General features: G+C 35.7%; 1 protein-coding gene and 1 non-coding gene across 3 annotated transcripts in view; both read right to left on the bottom strand.

The window, feature by feature from the left end:
* Window positions 1–1,005: 1,005 nt before the first annotated feature.
* Window positions 1,006–1,112, bottom strand: LOC145566164 (small nucleolar RNA R71). Its single transcript, XR_014095372.1, has one exon. It is a non-coding gene; the product is annotated as a small nucleolar RNA R71 (small nucleolar RNA).
* Window positions 1,113–13,817: 12,705 nt separating this feature from the next.
* LOC145556826 (U3 small nucleolar RNA-associated protein 21 homolog) overlaps window positions 13,818–24,959 on the bottom strand; it is a 33,506-nt gene continuing 22,364 nt past the window's right edge. Inside the window, exons 10-18 of one of the 2 annotated variants that reach the window (XM_081618480.1) lie at window positions 23,049–23,091; window positions 22,070–22,209; window positions 19,949–20,161; window positions 18,564–18,648; window positions 18,160–18,454; window positions 16,068–16,326; window positions 15,713–15,932; window positions 15,079–15,165; window positions 13,818–14,277 (exon numbers count right to left, since the gene is read on the bottom strand). In XM_081618480.1, coding sequence (XP_081474606.1) covers window positions 14,234–14,277; window positions 15,079–15,165; window positions 15,713–15,932; window positions 16,068–16,326; window positions 18,160–18,454; window positions 18,564–18,648; window positions 19,949–20,161; window positions 22,070–22,209; window positions 23,049–23,091 — 1,386 coding nt within the window. In that variant the 3' untranslated portion in view covers window positions 13,818–14,233. Of the gene's footprint in view, window positions 14,278–14,947; window positions 15,166–15,712; window positions 15,933–16,067; window positions 16,327–18,159; window positions 18,455–18,563; window positions 18,649–19,948; window positions 20,162–22,069; window positions 22,210–23,048; window positions 23,092–24,959 lie in introns of both variants that reach the window. The other variant, XM_081618477.1, reaches the window with a different exon arrangement.

Raw genomic sequence — 24,959 nt, 5'->3', positions numbered from 1 at the left:
TATAAAACATCAAAAGTAGTACTTAGAAACTATTTCCAACACTTAAAACTTCAATAAAAACATATATTTATGCTTAATTAACTTTAAACATAATTAATTTTATTAATCAAACTCAAGGATAATATTTTAAGTATAAAAAAAACTTCGTTAAAATCAAAAACTGCCCGAAAATCATAGTTAGAGGCTGAATTTGGCCACGAGAGGGTGGTTCTCACTACTACCAGAGATAGTGAGTCTTTCTTAAAACGTTGTTTCCACATGGAAAACACTACTTTTTCATCAAAATCGGATGAGTTCAGAATCTGATCGGGATTAAAACGGGATTAATATTAACGAACGAAAATCTAAAAATTAAAACACGAATCTATGTGTTCAAAATAATCTGGAATTAAGTTAAACTAATCAGTAGTTATAATCACCAAAATTTCAAAACATCATTACTATAAAAGCCCTAAATCAATTGTTCATAAAAACACTAAAATCATGATTTTCAATAAATTGAAACCCTAGGTTTATAATTCATAAAATATGAAATTTATAACATAAATATAATCTGAAATTTATAATCTTTATACCATTAAAATATAATTTTATACTAAAAATATAATCTTTATACTAAAATCAAAACCCAAAACAATTAAATTAACATTAAGCAAAATAATGAAACAAAGGAGGATGAAAATAAGACTAACCTTTTTGTGTGGGAAATTTTTTGGAGATTCATGGGGTATTTATAAGAAGGAATTATTGTAGGGTAAAAAGAAAGATTGGGCCTCATAAAAAAATAATGGGTCGATTAAGTAAAAAAATGGGTTAGGCTTGTGTGATTGGACATAAATTGTAGAATAAAGGTGCATAAAATAATTTGTTCAATAATTTTCGACCCAGATTAATAATTTGAAACTTTTGAAATTAAATTATGAAAAATAACAAATAAATATTATAAATAAAATAAATTTTCATTTATAAAATATTTAAAAATACGGGGGATTATAGAGAACAGCTGTACTACGGAGTGCAATTCAGAACTTTTCCCAAGAGGCCGATGAAACTTTATATGAGGCTTGGGAGAGGTTCAAGGTCCTACAACGAGAATGCCCCCACCATAATCTGGCATAATGGCAGTTAATCCAAGCCTTTTACAACGGGATTGAAAATTCATCTAGAATAATCTTGGATTCTGCACCTAGTGGGAGGTTTATGAACCTCAATGTTGATGATGCAGTTCAAGTTATCAAAGATATGGCGATACATAATTCCCAATATGGGAATCCCAGAGGCTTTGCTAACAAGGGGAAGCATAGTGTTAACTCTGTATCCTTTTTGCAAGCTCAAACCTCTATCTGCCAGAAATTAGATAATCTTAGCACTGCTAATGTAGCTAATGTTTCTGCAATTAATAATAATGATAATGAGGCAATCTGTGAAAATTGTGGAATTTTAGGTCATTGGGAACAAGATTGCAGGAGTTCCGTGGAGCAAGTTAATGTCTTTCAAGCTTATAGGCAAAATAACCCATACTCCAACACCTACAATCCTGGGTACCAGAATCATCCGTACCTTTCCTACTAGAGCACCAATGTTCAAAATCCGCCACCTCCACAAGAATCTCAGGCGCCACAACAAACTCAGCAGAAATATTACCACCCCAACGCTGGCCAGAAGAACCAATCACAACAACCCTCCTCATCTTCCGACCCTGCTTTGGTAGAAATTAGAATGATGATGGCTAGTATGTAGAAGCACATGGAGAGTAGAGATGCCCAAATTGATTCGATCATAGCACATAATAAAACTGTAGATAATCAAATTGTGCAGATTTCTACTACTCTACAAGCCGAAGCCCTGCCAGCACAGCCAACCAGGCCTACGGATCAAGCTTATGCAATTACTCTAAGGAGTGGTTCACACTATGAAGGCCCCCCTATGCCCAGATATGATGAATCTGTTTTAATAAATAAAGCTAATCTTAGCTTGATTCCATTAAACCTGACAATGTAGCTAATAGCCCTGTAGGGCTAAAGAGTAGTACTAATATTTCTGATAATACATTGTAGGGTACGACTCCAGGGAAGGTAGCAGTAAGCAGTAATGCTCCAAAGCTAGTTATCAAACATCCATTCCCCAATCCTCACTTAAAAACAAATTTGGATAAGCAGTTTGGTAAGTTTCAGGAGATGGTTAAAGATTTGCAGGTAACAGTTCCCTTCACTAAATTAATTACACAAATTCCTGCATATGCAAAATTCATGAAGGAAATATTGACTAGAAAAAGGTCTATTAGTGAGGTAGAGACAGTAGCTTTCACTGCAGAATGTAGTGTCGTACTTCAAAATAAATCTCCACCTAAACTGAAAGATCCGGGTAGTTTTTCTATCCCTTGTCATATTGGCAACCTAATGATTGATAATGCATTATGTGATTTTGGTGCTAGCGTTAGTGTTATGTCATTGTCTGTGTGTTCCAAGCTAAATATAGGTAAATCAAAAGCTAATAATATTACTCTACAATGGTCGACCGTTCTTTTAAATACCCCTTAGGTGTTTTATAGGATGTTCCTGTTAGAGTAGGTAAATTTTATATACCTGATGATTTTGTTGTTCTTGATATGGCTGAGGATATGCAGACCCCAATTATTTTGGGTAGACCATTCCTTAACACTGCAGGAGCAATTATAGATGTGAGATGTGGCAAATTGACACTATCAGTAGGGGACGATAAAATTACTTTAAATCTGAATAATACCCCTAAAAGCCCCATGACAGAGGATAAGTGTTTTAGTGTTAATGTGGTTCATAATTATTCAAACAAGCCCCAAGCTCTTGTAAAAGATCCCTTGGAGGCGGTATCTTGTGTTGCATCTTCTACAGATGAGATAGACAAATGGCAAAAGGAAGTTGATGCAATAGAAAGAGCCCTCTACATTGTTGGTCTTGGCTTTGAAGATGAGAAGGTGGAATTAAACAAGCAAACTATGGAAATTGAGCCTACAGTAAGTGTTCCGCCAGATCGAGTTGCAATTACTAAATCTAGTGACAATTTGAAGCAACCATCGATCGAAAAGGGATCTCTAGTGTGTAGTATTAAAGAACCCCCATTCCAAGTCAAGGAGAATCCACCAGATAAGGTGAATTGGCGTCCCACAGCGTATGTCAGGAAGCTGCGTCATGGCCTAAACACCGCTCGACCGGGTGAGAAACCACCCGACCAAGCGTTAGGGCAAGGGTCCTAGTTCTTATACTTGGTTAGAAGGTCGTGCAGGACCTAGATAAATCAGCGCTTTGCGGGAGGCAACCCGTATTTTCTTGCTTTTTAGACTAATATTTCTTTCTTTTTCTTGTGAGAGGAGAGAGGAGGGATTTTAATGAGTTTATTGAGTTTCTGTACAGGTTTAAGGAAAAAAGTTGGTTAGAATTTAAAGAAAAGAGGAAAAATACCCCCCGTACTAAAGTTGTCTCGGGCCCGACCGGGCGAAGCTCGCCCAGTCGGGCGCGAGACTAAGGGTTCGAATTCATGACTTTTTGCCCGACCGGGCGAAGGGCGCCCGACAGGGCGCGAGAATTGACGAAATATTGAGATTTTGATCGCCCGACCAGGCGCGAGAGTTGAAGGAAAATCGAATGAATGATCGCCCGACCGGGCGAACGGCGCCCAATTGGGCGCGAGAGGAGTTCAATTTCGAATATCAGATCGACCGACCGGGCGCAACACCAGCCCCCGTCTTTTTCTTCTTCTTCCTTCTTTCTTTTCTCATTTCTTTCTTTTTCCTCCATTCTTTCTCTCACTAAAACTCCATTTTCTCTAACTTCTCTCTAAGTTTCCCTCTCCATCTCTTACCCAACTCCAATAATTCTTACATATTCTTAATCCTCTCTTCACCCTCTTCACTTCTATACCAAATTTGCCCAAATTCAATCAAATATTTTCATACCCATTTTTCTATTATGGCTACAAAGAGGTCCCGGTCGATCTTTGGGAGGCGTTCTAGTTCAAGGGAGGAGTATGATCCGGATTTACAGCTTCCTTATTGGCCGACAATCCGAATTGCTACCCATGAGCAAAAAGAACGGCTAGAACACCTTTGCGGGCGTGAGGTAATTCCTTCACGGTGGTTACACCGCCCTACCCTTGAATCTTATGGTTTATATGATTTTGTTAAACGTTTTTTGAACGATATAAGAATGAGAAAATTTATTGACATGCATTATCCTACATATCGTGAATTAACGTGCGAATTTTTGTCCTCTTTGAAAGTTGTAAATAGTAGAAATGGGCCGAACTTATTTTTTAGGTTGAACAATAGGAATATTAGTTTAACTTATGTTGAATTTTGTAAAAAAATTTATTTGAATTCTGAATTACCCCATCAATGGCATGTTGATTATAAAATGGGTGATATTTATCATATTTTAACTAGTTTACCGACCCCCGACCCCCAACATGCTAGTACAAAACCTATCCTTCACCCTGTCCCAAAAATCTGGCAAAGATTTGCAGGTTGTTGTTTTCTTGGTAGGTACGAGCCTCATAACGCCCAAACCAACGAACTAGTTGTTATTGGACACTATGTGTATGGGTTGGGTAAACTGAACATAGGTAGATACATCATCCACCATTTGAGTAGACATGCCACGGCCAGTACCCAATCTATTACCCCCTATTCGTTTAGGAGGCTTGATCACTAGGATAGCAGTTAAAAAGGTCGGTTTTGTTGAGAGTGGACCCCACCAGATGACTAACTGTTGACCGGATACCTACATGACTGCTAGATACTTTGAGGAGTTGGGTTGGGTACGATTAAATGGTTTGCAAACCCCCAACTGGTGTATTAGGACAAGGACTGAGCAGCTATTGCCTATCTTTCCCTTGCCTAGTCCTGACTTGACCGCTTTTTCCCCCGGGCAAGCATCCTACACGTATAACCTATTAGTTGCCCACGCTAGGGGGCAAGCACCACCAGTTCCACCACCCCAGCCTAAGCCCGAGGTAGTGTTTTCACCACCTCGCATGTTTCACTCTGTTCCCCATGGTGACTCTGACCCAGTTTGGGACCTCCAGAGTATAGGTCAGGCTTTAGGTCGTATTGAGCATTCCCACACAGACCTTAGGAGGATGGTAGGCTCCATAGACCATAGATTAGGGTACCTTGAGAGGAACCAGGGTAGAGCCCTCTACCCTATGTATGATGATTATGCTCGTCGAGGCAACATTCCCGACAATGCCATCTACCCTGACTGGTTTTAACCTCCACCCCAGGGATACGATAGGGATCCCACTACCCATGGTATTTATATTGACTATTTTACCTTCCATGGGTACGGCCAGGACTTTCCTTTTGGGGGACCACCGGGGGGGAGTTTTCACACTAACTATTTTGGTGGTAGCTCTTCTGGAGCAGGTGGTGCAGGTGGCAGCGAAGGAGGAGGGTTCGCCTCGATGGATGAAGATGATGAGGATTAGCCATGTTGGGCTAGTTCCCGAGCCAATGAGGACATTGTCTGATTCTGGCTTGGGGGAGATTTTGGATTTGGTATCTTTCTTCTTTTCTTTTCTTTTGTTTTTTGTGTGTTTTCTTAGATTAGATTTATTGCTTTCTAGGTTAGTTTTATTGCTTTCTTCTATGAAAAATACAAAAAAAATTGAAAAATCAAAAAATCCAAAAATACATTCCAATGAATTGTAAATCATGCTTCCCTGTGCCCCATACTTGAAAAATATTGTTTTGATTCTTGGTATATGATGATAAGAATTATGGATTTGTTGATCATGATTTGAAGTTTGATTGCTTAGATGTCCTAACATGCGTCAATTTTGTCCAACTGCTTGTGAATATAGTGCTTGACTAGTTGATTTGGTTAGGAAATGTGTGATAGTTCCTAGTATGTCAATGAATTTGAGTATTGGTTTGCAACTATAAGTAATGTTTATATGACTCATTATTATGCACATTGTGGAGGACGAATGCATTTGTTCGATCTTTTAGGTAGCCTTCAGATGATTTTAGATATATTTGTTCCCTTCTTGCTACCCATGTTGTTGCCTTGACTTTTTGTTGTTTATTAGCCACATTACAAGCCTATTTTGCCCCATTGGTTACTAGTCCCAAGCTTGGCTTGAGGGAGCTATTAGTGAGTGAGGCGAGGGAGTTTGTAGTGTGCTTAATATTTGCACAATTTGGATGTTTGAGAAGTTATTTTGTTCTTGATCATAGTTTATTTTTGATGAGTTTGAAAGTTGAATTTTCTTGAAAAAATAAAGTATGATGATATGAAAAAAGAGAGGTTCAAGAGAAAAAAAATAAGTGAACTACAATGGAAAAAAAAAAAAAAAAAGAGTTCAAGTGTTTTAAGTGAAGGTTAATCAAAAGAAAGAAAAAAACTTTGAGTTTCAATGAAAAAAATCAAGTTTAAAGAATTAAAGTTTGTTATTCCCTCAAGTGTTACATTATTATATCTTTATGAGTGAAATTTGTAAGTGTTGGGATTGTTGTTTATGTTTGGAGTTGTATTTGGTGAACTTTTATTGGATTTGAGTAAGTTGGAGATGATTGGTCATCATTTATTTTTGACCTTGGTTTTATTAGGATTTGCTCCCTTAAGCATTGCTTTTCTCTCACATTTTCCCAAATATTTCCTACCCTTTACCCTAGCCTTACATTACAAGCTTTAAAGACCTTCCGACCTTTGTGCATAGAGTTGTGTGGATGTGAAAGTGTTGTTTATCAATGAAAGTTATGATTTGACATATTTCGAGTCGACTAGTAGGTTGAGTGCTTATCTTTTTAAACACACGAGAGTGTGAGTTGGGAGGGCATTGTTCACATTAAAGGGGTTGGTTGGAGAGCGATCGAGTACATCTTTTGCTCGCCACATAAATGAGAGTTGAGTGTGTGAGCACTAGTCTTGAATTCTATATGCTCTTGTGGTTTGCTCTATTTGACAATTGTTAGGGAGGAAGAGTAATTGGATGGATGAGATTGGTTGATGTTGAAGCGTGTTTATTAGATTTACCTTGAATTGTTTGTGCTTGATTTTTACTTTTTGGGGTGAAGCATATTTATTTATTCATTGATGAGATCTTTGCTTAGGGACAAGCAAAGGTTTGGCTTAGGGGAGTTTGATATGTCCATTTTATATAGTATTTTACCCCCGTCCCTTGGTCATAATTAGTAGTGTTTTTGTCTCTTTAGAGCCACTTTTATAACTAATTGGTGTTTTCTAGTGTTTTCGTAGATTTGTTTGACTTTTTTAGGGATTTGCACTTTTAGAGCATTTTCCCGAGATATTATGGAGTATCTACGAGCATTGGAGGAGCACGACCAGTTTTTATAGCCCAAGGCCAGTTAGAGTCATCGAACCGGTGATTAAGGGCTTAGCATTTGAGATTTCGAGGCAATTGGACCGAGTATTCAAGACCCAAGGAGGATATTTGGTTTCGGCCGGAATTACAAGCCCAAACGAGGAGTCCATTGTGCCCAAGTGGCCTTGCCCGGCCAAGAGAGCTCCCGCCCGAAGGCGCGCCCGGCCGGGCGGGGCGGAGTACTGTAGCAGTAGCTAGCGCCCGAACTCGCGCCCGGCCGGGCGCGAGAGATGTACTTGTGAGCAAAAAGGTGGGCCCGATCGGGCGCGTGTCAGCATTCGGAGATTTTAAGCGTCGTTTTAGTTTGTTTTAGTTTAGGATTACTTGCTTAGTATAAATACGATTTCATTAAGCAAGCTTAGTATCTCTTTTACTCTTTCTTACTTCTTCTCTTAGACTTTCTCTCTCTACTTAGCTTTAAATTAGTTTTTCTCTCTACAACTTTGTACTTAACTCAACTCCTTAATTCGGATTATTTTTTGTAACGATTTCTTCTACTTTAATCTCATTTATTTTACTTTAATTCTTTCATCTTGTCTTCTTTGATTGCTTTGTTTAGTTTATATTTAATTATGTCTAAGTAGTTTCCTTTCTAGGGTTTGTGGGGATCCATAAATAATATGAAGAGGTAGTTTATTGTTGTTGATTATCAATGCTAGATTAATTTCCTATTGATTGATTTAATGCTCTATGACTAGATTAGGCCAGATCTTTTATGCATGAGTTTGACAATATTGATTCGTGATATTCGAGAGATAAGAATTGATGTTTAGGTCTAGTTTCAATAGGCAGGTTAATTTATAAATGGTTAAGTCGAGATTCGAGAGATGAAATTTAATACCGGTAGATTAATTCTGTGATTGTAATACGTAGAGAAAGCCCTTTATGATCTGATTAATTGATGCATTGATGTTTGATTATTATGTTTTACCCTGGAATGTTATTTATTGGTGAACCTATGCCCTAGGTCTTTTATTCATTGATTTTCTCTATTCTTATGCTTCTTTACTTTTACTCTCCGTAGTTTAGTTTCCTTTCATCATAATATTATTTTGTTACTTAATAATTTAGATTGCTTTAATTGATTAGGAATAGAAAGACCAGTTTCCCTGTGGATTTGACCCTACTTCCCTATCTGCATTAGTTAGAGGATTTAGGAATTACTTTTGATTGGGTGATACGACTTGAGCCTGTCACATGCAATCAATAGATTTACCCTAAACATGTTTATCTATGTTGGTTGAATATTAATGCACAAACAAAACTATATTGGCAATCACTTGATATATAATCATATTAACCCTAAACAAGATTATTAATTATCTTATTAAGTGTGATTACAAGTACAAATTCCCTTTAAACATGCATAAAAGGTGTGATCAAGAAATAACAATAAATATCAAGCAACATAATAATCATAATAATAATCATTATAATAATCATAACAATTATAATAAAAATAATCATGTTAAAGCATAATATTAATAGCAAGATCCTAGGCATAATACTAACAAGATTAATAACAAACCCTAACATGTCACTAAACATCAAAGATCAAAGCTTTAGCCCTAACATGATACTAACATGCTATTAGGAAAGAAAATAGAAAGCATCACAGCAATCATACTTGATATTAGGAATTTTTAGTTATTACCCTAAACATGATACTATGAAGCAATAAAACACCCTAACATGATACTAGGAATTAAAATAACAATCTAATCATGATTTCTATATCATAATATCAATAAAACAATTAAAGTACTTACTTGGATGCTTTGTACCTTTTTCTTATAACAAAATACACATGTTATTAACTTCAAGGAAAATAATAAATCAAACAATTAAATTAAATAATTGAAATAGAGTTTTGGGACCAAACCCTTAGAAGTACCAAACCTTTCACGTCTAGGGCAAAGACAACTTTGAATTATGCTAGGTGTGTCTAGATCTTGTGAATGCGGAATTTTGTTTGAAAAAAAGGGTTGGTTTAGAAAAAGAGAGAGAGAATAAGTTATACTTCCTCTGTTCTTTATTACTTGACCCGCTTTGACTTTTACACTATTCACCACCCCTCTTTTGACCGTATTTTGTGAATAATATGTAAGGAAAAATATATTCATGTATGATCTTTTTGGATTCTTCTCAATAAGTAGTATCATAATATATAACTTTTATAATTTTTACTTATGGAGAATTTAAGTTATTGATCATTAAAGTTTTGCATTGACAAGCGTGATAAAAGAAACAGGTCAAGTAAAAAAGAACAGAGGAAGTATTGCTTAAGAGAGAGAAGAGAAGAATTAGAGAATTCTAGTTAAGAATTGATGAAGGTCTAAGGACACTATTTATAATGAAAATAGTCCGAATTAGATAAAAAAAAAAGAATCGGGGTTTGCAAAGGAATAAATTAGATGTTGTCGCCGCAACTGCCTGCAGCGGCGACAGCCTGGCGTTCAATGCTGCAGGCGATTTTCCACACGTTTTCTATTTTTTTGATAAAATTAAGCGTAAAAGTCCGTACGAGGGGTAAAATCGTAATTTCATTTAAAACACTTCTTTTATTCCAAATAAAACTCATAAAACTTAATTATCAATCCTAATCACATTAGAATTCAAAAGAACCTTCTAGAAGATTCTAGAAGACTATAATCAATCCTAATTGCATTAGGAATGATAATGCATAATAGGCCCTCCTCTAGATCATTGGGCCGCATAAAAAGATAAAACCGGACCCAGTTTAGTAATTTGGCCATAACTTCCTCATTATTCATCGGAATTGGGCTTATAGTATATCGTTGGAAAGCTCTTTTTGAGCCCAGCCCAACTACACTATTATTGGACCCTTGTCATGGACCCAACTAAATTGGATTGGCTATTTTCATAAAATAGGTTTGCGAAAACAGAAAGAAGAGGATTTTAATAAAAATTAACCGCAACACTAGACTTTCAACACTTTCACTTCATTCAATTATGATTCGACGTGAAAAGTATTCATCACCGGGTTTGGTTTTTGGGGAGACACAAATGGGTGTCTACAAGTTTGCATTTTGAACCTCCTCCCCAATTTGATTTTTGTTCCATTGAGGTTTTAGATGGAGTTAAAGAGAAACTAAGAATGCTATCTTCACTTGATGTTGAGGAATTGGTAATTCGAGTTATGAAGGATTGGTCATTGCAATCTTTGAAGTGCGGATGGGAGAAGATGTGAGTATTGAGAACGAGTTTAGAGACAATATGTTGCTCTGATGACGGTGGCTTGAGCAGCACCACTTGTCTTGGGACACCGGCGAGGAGCTTAAAATTATATATAGCTTAATGATCCTACGGTCCTACCCTTAATGTTTTGTTTCTAACTCTTAAAATTTATATTCGCACTATTTTCTATTTCTAACTTTACACATCTTTTTTCACCTTTTCTCCCAAATTTTTATTTAGTCTTTTTATCTTGCTATGTTTTTTTTTTCCTTTTTCATCATACGGTTGTTTATGACAATATATTTTTAAATCAACAACTATTTCACCAAATACCACTGAATTCTTTAAAGATTCGCCAAATGCCATTAAGGTTTTCAAAATTCACCAAACGCCATCGAGCTTTTAAAAATTCACCAAATGTCATTAATGACTAACAACCGTTAACTCCATTAGTCATTAAGATTAAATCATGTCACGTGTCATGATATGATTGGTTCATATTAATCATTTATTTTAATTAATAAAAAAAATTCTCGATTTTCAAGACAAAAATTATTCGGGTAATGTTTTGGGGGTCATTTTGAACCTTTTTGGGTACAAATTAAGCTCGGAATAAGCAACAAAATAACATAAATGCTCCGTTTTGTGTGTCAAAAAATATTTCGATTACAGTATCGTTATTTTTTAACCATGAAAAATTGATTAGATAAGGTTTAGGGGTCATTTAGATCCTCTATGGATTCAAATTAAGCTTTAAATTGACAAAAAAAAATAACATATATGTCTCGTGTTGTATGTCGAGATCATAATTTTTTTGCCAGAAAAATTGCAAAACGGAGCATATACATTTTTTTTGTCAACTCTGAGCTTAATTTGAAATCACAAAGAGTCAAAATGACCCCCAAACTTAACCCTATAAATTTTCATGGTTAAAAAATGACAACACGTTAATCGAGATATTTCTCGACACCCATAACAGAGCATTACGATGTTTTTTTGCCAATTTTGAGCTTAATTTGTATCCATAAAGAGAAATAAATGACCCCAAAACTCTACCCGAGCAATATTCGTCACGAAAATCGAAAAAAAAAGTATTATTTTTATTCATTAAAATAAATTATTATTGTGTATGAATTTTAAAAAGTAATGACATTTTGTGAGATAATTTTCCAAAGTAGTGGCATTTGGTGAAATAAAAATTACATTAACAGGGAACTAACATTCATATGCAATTAATGACACGATGTGTCATTGTAGTGTTTGTCAGTGACATTTGGTGAATTTTGAGGCATTTAGTGAATTTTTAAAGTAATCAACTAGTGTGTGACCCGGGCTTTACCCTGGGTGATACTTTGAATAATTTCGTTTTTATATTACACGCTTTAAAAGACGTACTTCATAATTTTCTTACATGGTAAATTTGAAAACAATGACTACAAAAACTCATTTTGGATTTTTTTTTTTTTTTAATATTACATTCTAATACTTGTACTATATGTATTAATATATAAATGTGGAAACATAGATTATAATTTAATTCTAGCTAAGATGGTAATGCTTATGGCTTTTATTCAAAGAAGTTTAGGTTTGAATCTCTTTGTATACATTTTTAATTTAATTTGGATAATTAAATGATGATGTGGCATAATGGTAGAGATTGTTGAATGATGATGTGGCGTAATACGGGTGTAAGAAGTGGTACATAAACAATTTTATAAACGTCTTTTTTTTTTTTTTTTTTTTTTGACAAGATAAACGTCTTTTAATATATAGTATAAATGTCATTTGTTGAAATAGCCTTTAAATCATTTTAACACTAAGACTTTATTATTGATGGAAGAGGATGTAAGGAGTTAAAAGGCACTTCAACTAAAGTCGAATCAACTAGAGAGCTTCTAAGTTCTAACATACTCCCTCTGTTTCATTTCTCCATGTACGAACTTTCAGAAGAAAATAAAAAAAAAAAAAAAAGTTATAAATTATGGAGATATTAGAGTTGGTAAAAGAATAAAAAAAAAAAAAAAAGGGAAATTCTCTTTGGTGAACCCCAACTTTTTCATTTTCCAAGTGGTAAACGTTTTCAATTTTTATATTCAATGGTAAACCTAAATTATTGCTTACCATTGATAAGGGTTATTTTACTAAAAATCCTTAACTTTAGTTAGTTTTTTTATTTTTTTAATAATTAAATTATTATAAAAATATTTTTTTTTTAAAAAAAAAAAAAAAAAACCCCTCCCCCACCCAATCAGCAGCCTCTCCCCTTTTCCGGCGGCTAGGCCCCCACCGGCGACGCACGAAATCCCCCACCCTCGGCCGGTGAACACCCGAACTCCCCCACCCTCGGTCGACAATACCCCCCTCCTGTTTTCGGACACCCACCTCTACCCCAAATCGACCCAAACCGCCCCAAAATCCGACAACCACCTCCATTTCTCCCTAATCCGACACCCACCTCTACCCCAAACCACCCCAAAATTCGCCCCAACCCTTCCCCGAAATTACCCCTCTCCTGTTTTTCGGACACTCAAAACCCTAATCACCCCCCTCAAACCATTCGAAAACCCGAAACCTCCCTGAAATTCGTTCTACCCATTTTCTACGGTTTCGGATTTTAGGGTGGTTTTGGGTTTTTAGGGTGGTTTCGAATGGGTTATTGGGTTTGGGGGGCCGAAAAACTAGGGGAAAGGGAGAAAATTACAGTCGTCGTCGCCAATGGTTGGGTAGGGGCGTCGACCGCCGATGGTTGGGTAGGGTGTCGGCCGCCGAGATGAGGTGGAGGGGCTGGAAGTTGGTGGGGGAAGGGGTGGTTAAATTTTTTTATTTTTTTATTTTAGTATAATTGTTAAAAAAATGAAAAAAAAAACCTAACTATAGTTAAATGTTATTGTTACAATACAAAAAAAAAAAAAAAAAAAAAAAAAAAAAAAAAAAAAAAAAAAAAAAAAAAAACCTAACTATAGTTAAATAATTAGATTAAATCATTATTAAGGTTACCAATTAATTATTTATTCTATTTGGGGTTTAACATTGATAATTAATTTTAAGAATGTTTACCACTTGTAAAATTAAATAATTGGAGTTCACCAGTGAGAATTTCTCAAAAAAAAATTATAAAAAGCAAAAGTAAGTAAGAGAATTAGAGGAGATCGATGAAATTAATAAAATATGTTGGGTACACTAGTTGAGAGAAATGAAGTAAATATTGTAAAAGCTTTCCAAATAAGGAAATAGGGCAAGTATCTAAAAACAGCCTGAAATGAAAAGTGAAGCACGTATTTAAAAACGTTAGGAGTATTACAATAGCACAAAATTTGCATATTCAAAATTGCTAAAGCAGATTAGCTTTTACATACATCTTGTTGCCACTACAAAGCAAATTCCTATCAGTCATATCTTACATGATACAATAAGAGTTTCCGAGACAATGAGATTGCTATGAATTTGCAACCCTCTATGGACATATTATGGCAGTTGACTTCCACCTAAATACAAGGACAGAAGAACTAAATGCTCTAACTCTGTTAGCCTCAAAATTGTAGACTGAAAAATAACCTGATTCTAGCAACCTCAAAACTGTGAATTGCTAAGGAATGCAACCATACATCGAGCATTCTGAAACAATTTATCTACTCGCTGCCACACTGCACACTGAGTTTCTAATAGCTTTTGTGCTTTATCCTGTAGTTGTGATTGACATCTCACTGTTTCCCCATGAATCTGCAAAGAAAATTTCATGAAAACTTTCAAAACAAATCTACATCAACAAAGCCTTTTTATCTCCAACAAAAATGAAAAGAAAGCTAAAACAAACATATTCAAGTGTAGCTACTATTTTAAGGTTTTCTAATGGATTTTCCCTGTAAACCAAAAAATTAAGCTTCTTCGTTCAAAAAAAACTAGAACATCAAACAATGCTGCCATAAATATATACTTTTCTCTTTTTTATTCTGTAAAAATTTTTAAAATAAAAAATTGTGGGTATTGGGGGATGGTTTGGCTATGTCCATCAGCAAATATAGGTTTACTGTCATAAGAAATAAGTTAAATTCAACATTAATTATCTAAGGACAACAAAATGATCATGGCTATTTTCTCCAAACTACGTCAATATATTGCTTAAACTTGTGTGTGGGAGGGGAAGGGGGATACTTTGGCTCTGTTCTCAGCCTCTTTAAACAACTTTCAGCAAAATCAAGTTAAATCAAAATAATCAGCTGGAGGACAAAAACTGAAGTGATCATGGCCGTTACTACACACTACGCTGCCAATAAATTGCTGGGACATTAGAAGTGCTAGTTGCTAAAGAACCACATATACGGTCCTCATAAATAACAGTATAAAACACAAGATGCAAGGATAAATAAAATCAGCCAAGACAGGAACCAACCTTTAGAAACAATCTCACAACAGCCTGCACAAACTCAAAGTTGTTTCCGCAAGATATTTCGTGAATGAAGTAATCCAAAAGCATGTCAAGTGAGAGCAATTCTGGTCTTTTACTGAGCCCTGAGAACTCACCATCATCATCTATAATTTGAATCATCCGAAGCTCCATATCCAAAGAAGATGGAGAAAGACCTTTAATATAATCGGTGAATGCTGAAACTGCAAGAATATCCTGATTAGACGTCAAAGTCCTCCAAGGATATTAATAATTTGATTCTACCCAAGCACACTCACATAGTTATGTAACTACATACTAGATATACTCTGCATGTCATGAAAGACATTTAGCAAAATAGCTAGATGGCTCGAATGAATTTTTAGTTTCCTGGTTAGACCAGGAATAAAATTGCACAAGATCCCCTTTTATACTTCGTATATTTTTATTTTCTGAGTAACTATCTTTTTTACTACCCATCTCAGCTTTTTAGCCTGAGAGAGGAGTGGTTGTATACAGGCACGACAATCAACTTAGACCAAAAAAAGAAACAAAATGCCTGGAAGTGGCCATCGACAACTTGAAGCTGGATTCATGCATCATATGAAAGCGTTAATTGCTAAATCTTGGGTGAAAATAGTGCTTATTTGGAAAGAGCAGTTATAGAAGATAAAATATTTTAAGGGTGTACTTCAATGATAGTTTCCTCTTCCTCAGAGGTATAAAAGCAACCTTTGTACTGCGATAGGCCAATTAAAAGTATAAACTTACAATTTTTAGATTCTACTGCAGACTGAAGCACTTGCAAAAATGGCGATGCTAGTAAATCAGTCATATAATCAGAATTTTGCTCAGCATCTTTATCCTTCAACTCTTCATTTGTCTCCTCACTAGGCTTAAACATTATGTCTCCTGAAAGAGATGGAACTGAAGGTAAAAAGAATGGTGCTTTTTCAGGCTTCTTAGGAGGTTCAATGGGCTTATTTCGAACCTGGAAATCGCAAATGATTTACATTAGCACAAGATACTAAGTAATCATATAATAAGCATCATGACAAATCAACATCTCTTTAAGTATTTCCAGAAATATTTATTAGTAGTGTTAATCAGAAGGGAGAAAACAAACCTTTATAATGTCCAGATTGATCAGGCTTTGCCACTGGGTCTTAGGCAAGAGCGAAAGTGTAATCAAATCAGGAATTTTCTGGTCGAATTGCATTATGCCAGTCTCTTTAACATGTAAACAGTGGGTATTTCTTTTCTCAAAATCAGTCACTTTATTTCCTTCAGCTGCACTAATAGATGGCAAATTGATATGTCGAATGTCATTCCCACTAACATAAGAATCAATACTAGATGAACCTGTGAACATTGCCTGATTCACCCTGTAACACACATAGAAAAATATCACCAAAACAAATGATTGGCCATGACCTGCAATTATTAATGCAAACTGTACAATAACATCCCCTGCTTTCCACAATGTTCTTAGTAGACCTTGCATTCCCATGGACCTTTTTTCGCAAATGTTTTTAAGAAGCTTCTAGACTGAATTTGGCTTTTAGCTTTTAACTTTATCAAATAACCAAAATAAATGATTGGTAAATGGTTTTTCAATCGGTTGCGAAAAAAATGGAAAAACAAGTGGGACAGCACATTGGTCATACTACCTCCGTTTCTTTTTATTTGCAACATATACTAGAAGCTTTTAACTTTGTCAAATAAACAAAATAAATGATAGGTAATTGGCTTTTCAATTGGTAGAGGAAATTAAAGCTAATTGAAGCAGCTTATTGGTCATACTACCTCCGTTTCTTTTTACTTGCAACATACTACCTCCGTTTCTTTTTAGTTGACATGTATTCCTTTAGGATATTTTTTCTTTAGTTGACACATTTCCTTTTGGGGTAAATTTTTACCTTGCATTTACAAGCTACCCCACTTGCTTTTTCATTCTCTCACTCTCTCTCCTCTCCTTAATATGTGTGCCTAAATCAAACGCGTCAACTAAATAGAAACGAAGGAAGTATACTATACATGGAAAGTACACATTACATGCAATAATAAAACTTTCCTTCCTTTAGTAAATTTTTAAATGAAATTATCAACAGCTTATGTTGATTCAATTAGCAAATTTAATCAAATGTTATAACCTAACTTAATTCATCCTTCATTAAAATTTTAAAACCTTGATACACGTTCTTTCTTTCCTCCTTCCCAGCCACCACCACCACTTTTCTCTCTCTTCACTTTTCTCTCACAACCACCACACCACCACCAGCATATTTCCTTAACCCTCACAAACACCACCACCTCCACATCCCCCCCCCCCCTAAACTGCAAATCTCATATGGACAGCAGCCATGGCAAATCTCAATTGCACTGTACCCTAGCCTGCAACTCTTTGCGGTGTTTGATTTACCTCCCACTTGAAACCATCCTTCTCACTGTGCTAGAACCCAGTTGATCCGCACTGTAAACTCACATTGACGCAGTCACCAGCTAACAGTGGTCTTTTGTCGCCAGAAATTCAGGATCCAACTATTTTCGACAATTCTCATAGAGTTTTTTTTTTTTTGGTGTTTAATTTCAATCAAATTAAACTTTGAGTTTTACATCTAAAATATCAAAGTGGGGAAAAAATTAGGGCTAATTTTTGACAGAAAATGTTCGAATTCAAGATGCAAGACAATGATCTCATTATTACTGGTTGGTGTGTGATGGGTAGGATGGCGGGTTTTGGGATATCTACTGGGGTTTCGATTGAGTAAGAAGTGAGTTTTGGGATCTCAGTGGAGGTGTGGTGGGTGCAATTGGGGTTTCAAGTTGCTTCGGTGGTTAAGGTGGGGTACAAGTGGGTGACTGGTGGGTGGTGTGGTGGATGGTGGTGATGATATGGTGGATTAGCAATCATCCCCACTCTCTTTTCGACCTAGTAAATCACATACTCTATAATTTACTAATCAAGCCTTAATAATTTTTACGTAGGATTCCGTGTCAACCTCGTTGTTGCAAATAAAAAGAAACGGAGGTTGTATTACTATTAACAGCTAAAGCCGATAGCTATATTTTACTGAAGATCTTTAAAAGTTATTTCTAAGTCAATATCACAAGCTGATCAAGCAAGCCTAGTAAATCAGTGAACAGTGTAGCAAGGTCATGATTCTTCACAGTTAGTTTCATACGTGGACATCTAAAAGGAAGCCATCTCCTCTTACCATAGGTAGACTCCATTTTGATCAACATGAGTAGTTGCTAGAACATCCATATTGGGTGACAAAGACAGTGCAGTGATAGCCACATCAACCCGAACTGCGTCTATTTGTCTAGCTAGAATAACATCCCAAATCCTAAGTGTTCCATCCATGCTAGACGATAAAAGCCATTTCCCATCCTCACTAAAGCACAAATCAGTAACACGGTCATTATGGCCTTCAAATTTCCGGACCATCCTTAGAGCCACAACATCATATATACGGATCACTAGATCATCAGCAACAGTAGCTAACAACCCTGAAAGAATTGGAATCCTGCAATCAAATTCAATGGAACATACATAGAGGAATGAAAGACAAAAATAACAGTTGGTATAATTAACTAAAAGAAACAAATGTACACTTACCATTGGGTCTATGATAAACTATCTTCACCACGGGACATCCCACTTCCCATCTGGAGTTCAGCTCACGTCCCCTGAAGTTCCATACCTGCAACACAATCCTTTAGGAAAATTTATGCAGAACCCAAATCATCACAGTAGAAAGCAAGAAAATGACATACGTATCATTGATGAAGAAAATCTTTCCGCATATCAATTGCCAACACAAATATGAATAGTGATGTGAATGATCATATTGAATGATCATATTGTTAACACCTTTACATCTTTAAGCCGTTTAATTATTAGGATTCCTTGTATGTTCCTCTGTTTTCTCCATTATAAAGATAAAAAACTCTCGAATCCCCGGCTAAAGGAGTAGACCGAACCACATAAATCTTGGTGTTCTTTGTTTATTCTTATTAGTTCATTCATTATTGCTCCACATCAAAACATACACCACCTATCTCTCGACATTTATCATCATTCTTTTTCCCAATTGCCACATTAATTACCTTGTCTTTTTCTTTCTTAATTTTTTTTGTTTTGAAAAGTGAGATTATTTAATGTAAAATTTAGAGTCACTATTATATATTTGTCTCTCATAAAGATTTTTATTTCATTATTTACTTCCTGATTCTAAATAAGAAGAAGAAATAGGATTGAAGAGAGCATAACTTTGGCCATATCCGGGATTAAATTATAATTAATAAATTTTGGCCATATATCGCTTTAAATTAGATCCATACATCATGTAACCAGGTACAGCCAGGAAAAAGAATACCTTAAGTCAAACATAGTTTTATATTCTTATTCTCCATAGATTTAGCCCCATGCATCACATGGGGTTTAAAGGCTAGACATTCATAAACATGATGATCATCCCTGGCCCCTCTATAACAATTGTATCCAGATTCTAAATTCAAAACGATTTTTTTTTTTAAAGTGGAAACTGTATCACAAGCCCACTCCCAACACCCCCGCCCCTCTCCCTCTCAGCTCACAAAAAGAGGAGAAAGTTCAGCAAAATTTAATTTAGAGAGATAAGAAGATGATGTTAACTTTATTACAAGGCCAGAACATGGGTGAACGCCTAGTATTGGAAGCTTAGAAATACCTAAGATAACAAAACCAGTGCACAATATAAGGAATAAATCAGGCATAGATGTATGCGTTCATAGAAAAACTCTACCAAAGAAATATGATTGCTGATATCATGCAAAGCCATCCACTGTGAAAAGTTCTTCAGTTTTTTAGAAAGGAAAATTTTGCGAACAAGGAATGACCAAAACTTATCAAATAGGAGTATAGGCCCAGCCATATCAGTTTCAGGTAAAGATACTTTTTCGGCATAATCTGGTGCCTATTGGAAGTTATTAAAAAAACTAAATTTGAAGAAGTATATATACCTTTATATCACCATGATATCCTGCGCTGATCATCAATGTATTTGTTGAATCACAGGCTACTCCAACAACTTCTCCATAATGGCCACAGCTCCTTCTTTCAGACTTATCCAAGTAAATACCTCGGCTCAGCCCAGACTGGAGATTAAATCGCTCAATCCAACCACCTGCTGTCCCAAGAACAGCAAAGTTTCCACATGCACTGATAGTACAAGCCTGAAGATTATTGTTAAAATGTCACAGGATACATCCAAAGAACAAGCAAGATAGCAAAGGATGGAAGACAGAGAGCTAGTTGAAAATTAGAAATATTTTAAGAAAACTGAAGAAAGCGTCATAGTTTATCCAGGTAATTCAGCACAGCTCATAAAATACCATAACACCAGCATTTTCATAGCAGAACCCATTCACAAAGCCATTCTGTACAGGTTTATGATATGATAAAACTAACTAATCCAACAAATGAAAGAAATATCATCCACAAATTTTTCAAGTATGACTGAAACAATTCCCTCCCCCCCCCCCCCCTCCCAAAAAAAATATAAATAAATGAATAAAATAAAAAATTCAACAATTACTTGCTCATTAACTTTTGTCAAACTATCTATATGAATTCAAGAAGGTCAATGACACCCAAAAGTGTGTTGCAAGCTTGAAAACAAAACAAAGTAATAAATAGAAGGAAGAATACACTTTAACAATCTCAACTTTGCCCAATTTACTTCAGATAATCCCAACTTTCACCTGCGTTTTCTTTCTTCAATTTACTGGTAACCTAGAGAAGGGTTAAAGTTTTTATAAAAAGTAAGTTATTTTTGTAAAAGAAAAAAAAAACAAACAAACAAACCCCAAGCCTGCCATGACCACCACCGATGGCCACGCCCTCCCTAACCCAGCTCAATTTCCGACCCAAATTTTCGTTTTCCGACGCCCACCACCAATTTCTGACATCTCCACCCCGATTAACTTAGCCCCGAAATTGTAAGCAACGTTGGGAGCTTGGGGCAGATTTCGAAGCTAAGTTGGGGAAGGGAGAAGGTCAGTTTCAGAGTTGAGGGAAGGGAAAAGGTTTCTGGGTTGAGGGAAGGGAGGAACGGTCGATTTTGGTGGTGTGGAAAGGGAGGGGGCGTCGATTTTGGAGGTGTGGGAAGGGAGGGGGTCCATTTATGGGGTTGCGTTAGGGAGGGAATTGTTACAGTATCGATGTTGTGAGGGGTGATGGCGGTTTCTGAGGTGGGGTTAGGGTGGGGGGGGGGGGCGATTCCCGGTGTTTGAGGTGATTTGGCGACGAAAATCGATGGTCGGCGACTGGTAGTTGGTTGGGTGGGGAGAAGGCCACCGTTGGTGGCTGATGGTTAGGGAGTTTTAATTTATTTTTTTCTTTTTTTAATTAATTTTTTTTCTTTTTTTTTTTTTTATTTTTTTATTCATGTATTAACCACTCATGTATCATCAACACATGTCAAGTAACCTACAATTATAGGCTTTTGCCTTTTGTTGACCAGTTTGAGATTGTTGGAGGAGAACGGAGTTGAAAGTTGGGATTATTGCAGAATAATCAAAAGTTGAGATTATTTAAAGTAAATCAGGCTAAGTTGGGATTATTAAAGTGTATTTTTCCTAAATTAAAAAAAGTGCATCAATTGCATTTACACAAATTTTTTGGAGTTGACTTGATCTAATATTATATTATGCAAGTGGGAAAATGAATAGGGACTATAAAAGAGATAGTATGTGAGAGAGAGCAGTTTTTTTTCAAGGACAAAGAAAGAAAGAAAGAAAAATAATAAAATATTTTGAGTGGGGATTTATGAAAGAAAGAGAAATGGTATAAAGTTACCAAATTTGTAAGTGAATAAAAAAATAATAAGTTAAAAAAAAAAAAAAAAAACATTTAAATCCCAAAAAACAAAAACGAAAAAAGTTGAAGTGATGCATCTATAAGAAAAAACAGAGAGAGTAAACTCATAGTGATATGGTCCAAGATTCAACATCACTGGATTTATTTACCCTCTTGTTATGTAAACCACATTTCATTGTGGTTGTGATTGTGCGTGCGCATGTGTGTGTGTGTGTGTTGTGTATGTGAGAGAGAGAGAGATGAGGGGAGCACAATCTCAATACCTTAACTGGAGTACGATTTTCTTCTGAAGGATTCAATATGTGCTCTCCAAGCACAAAATTCTGCAGTCTCCACACATATGCCTCAGCTGTGTCCACATGACAAGTAACCACATTGCACCAATCACGCTCCCTAATTTCAGCTGAACAGTGGTTTTAGCGACATGAATAACAATATGAACATAGCAGTAATAAAACAAGCCAGTGTGGGCACCACGATTATAAAGGCATGGGGAGTTCAGAATCTTCAGATACACCAGTAGATAAACAAAAGATATAAAACACTATGACAATTAACAAATATCAAATCTCATATACTCAAACATACTCTGTGGTCCAAATACCAAAAAAAAAGTAACCGGTTACGTAAAGTAATGATTTTAAAACTACTAGAGTAATTTTTTGACAATCACACAATAGTTGCACCAAAAAGTTTTTGTCTAAAAATGAACAAATTAATATATACTGTATTAGTCATTTGTCAAAAAAGGATTCATCCACAAGCAATTCCTTGTACCCAGCATTTATAGACTTAAACCAGTTCCTTGTACCCCGCAATTACAAAGACTCAAACCAAGCAAAATTAGCAAACAAGATTCTTCATCAATTAAAAGACAAGGGGCATGGAACAATGCATCTTATTAACACATTAGAGATTTGAAGAGCAGCAAGCTTCTACATAAACAACTTTACATAATAAATAACAGAAAGCAAGATCTATATAGTTCCTCGGATTTTATTAGTTGCAACCTTTTACATTTCTCTTATACTAGCTTTAAGCCTTTAATCATATTTTACTAACATCAGAAACCTGTAACCCGATGAGGGCAGAAAGTAATAAGGGGGCAATTAGTGAAAAAACATTAGAAAATAGAATTCATCCCATCTTCACTGATCTCTATAGTAAGTTGGACATGAAAAGAAATACATGTATTGATTTTGTACGAGATAGAGAATGAGTAAGAGAGAGAGAGCAACTTACCACAATCAAATGCAATAACAGGCTTCAGCTTTATATCCTCTTCCTATCAAGACAGTACAAAGAACAATGAAGCGACAAGGTGAACGCAATATACATTATATATCAGATGCAAGTAGATAATCAAGATCAATAATTAAAGCAAAAAATAAAAGAGAAAATACAAGTTTATCTCCGTGATAAACAAAACTTGTTTATCACAGGGAAAAAAGTGTAATTTTGCGGTCAAGTAACGGTTTTAAGGCAAAACTGCTACAAGGGTTGCTGTTTTACTCTATGACAAACGAAATTTGTTTATCATGGAGGATAACTGGGGCAGCCTCAAAACAAAATCTTTAAATTTGAAGGAAATGAACTTTGGATGCTGAACTTGGGTGTGGATCCGAGGGTCAGACATTCTAGAATTGAGGATTCGGGATACGATTAGTAGACTTCCAAATTACTTGAGTAAATAAAACTTGCATTACACAAAAGCTACTATAGAACATAAAAGGCCACTAACAAATTTTCTTTCGAATTTCACCTTTCTTCTTCTCTAGTCATCCTAATTAACCAATTATACCCTCGATTTTGCATTGTCGTTTGGCTTGAAGAACAAATTAGCGAATAAAAACCCCCAAAAAACGCCAAATTAATTTGCAAATTGATAATAAAATTTGACAGAGGAAGAAGAAGAAAGAACAGAGGTGATAATCGAGGAGGAACAATTGGTAATGGGATCCACCGTGACATCATATACGAGAGTTGGGCAAAAGGGTGGTGGTAGTTTTTAGTGTTTGATAAAACTAGGTGGTAAAATACAATTAAAAAACTTGAGGTGGTATTGTACAAAACGACGACAACAAATGGTGGTATTTTTCAAATTTTCCTACAAAATACACACAATTAAAGAGAGAAAAAGGAGGATTTTTTTTTATCAAAAGAAATGTGTTCCAAGATGCATAGTTAGAGTACAAGCACATGAGGAAAGTCTCTATCTCTCTCCCCCTCCCACATTTTCAGATTTCAAGGTTTTCAAAAATCAAAACCAATGACAGATTCTCAGACCTTCCTCTTGATTTGTTGCAAAGTTAGTTTTCCTCATGTCAGGTCTAACCCAACCCATATCCTGTGCCGGCACCTGAACTAGATTGGGTAATAAATGCATACATGAACGTTGGACAAACATGGTAAACTCTTACAGTACAAACTTTTCCAATGCAGTATTCACTTAAACAAACTTAATTTCAACAAGGAGTGGAATAAAATTATTCACACATTAACCAATCAAAATTAGATGGGCGGACTTGTAAAAGGGATAGCCCTTGCAGATATGACCTGCTAATTTCTACAAGATGTACAACTGCAGAGAGGGGCAGGAGATTACATGTTATGTTAAATAAGTGCTAGAAGCCGCCTATTTTGCATTGTATTTAGAATCATGCACTCACGCATTTTTAGCACTCTTTCTTGTTGATCCTAGAAAAAGACAAAATTCATATCTTCTTGAAGTATGATAGGTATGCAACAAGATATCAAAGCAAACACCTATCAGTCTCTTTGCAAGGGTATTAAGTATTGACAATGAAAAGCCTTCCCAGCTAGTTTGAACATTCATTAGCACTAAAGTCAGCAAGGAATTAATCTTTTGATCTGTCCCTAGTGTTATTTTAACACAAATTCGTGCTCATTTACTCACATTTGTGCCAACCAGGCACCCTCAAAATCACCATCTAAGGCTTGTTCTCTAGCTACAGAGAAACAATTACCGCCCCCACATTCTAACCATCAAAAAAAGGGATTGTGATAACAGGCTCATAGTGTTTAGCAAATGTACATATCCATAGCATCAAATCAATAACAACTGGCAATGCCCCGAATTACTATAAATTTGTAAAATTTGATCAAAATTAAATTTATAAGGTTAATGTTCAA

Source organism: Chenopodium album, chromosome 1, assembly GCF_948465745.1.
Source record: "Chenopodium album chromosome 1, dcCheAlbu1.1, whole genome shotgun sequence".
NCBI lineage: Eukaryota > Viridiplantae > Streptophyta > Magnoliopsida > Caryophyllales > Amaranthaceae > Chenopodium > Chenopodium album.
This window is presented reverse-complemented; position numbering and strand designations above follow the sequence as displayed.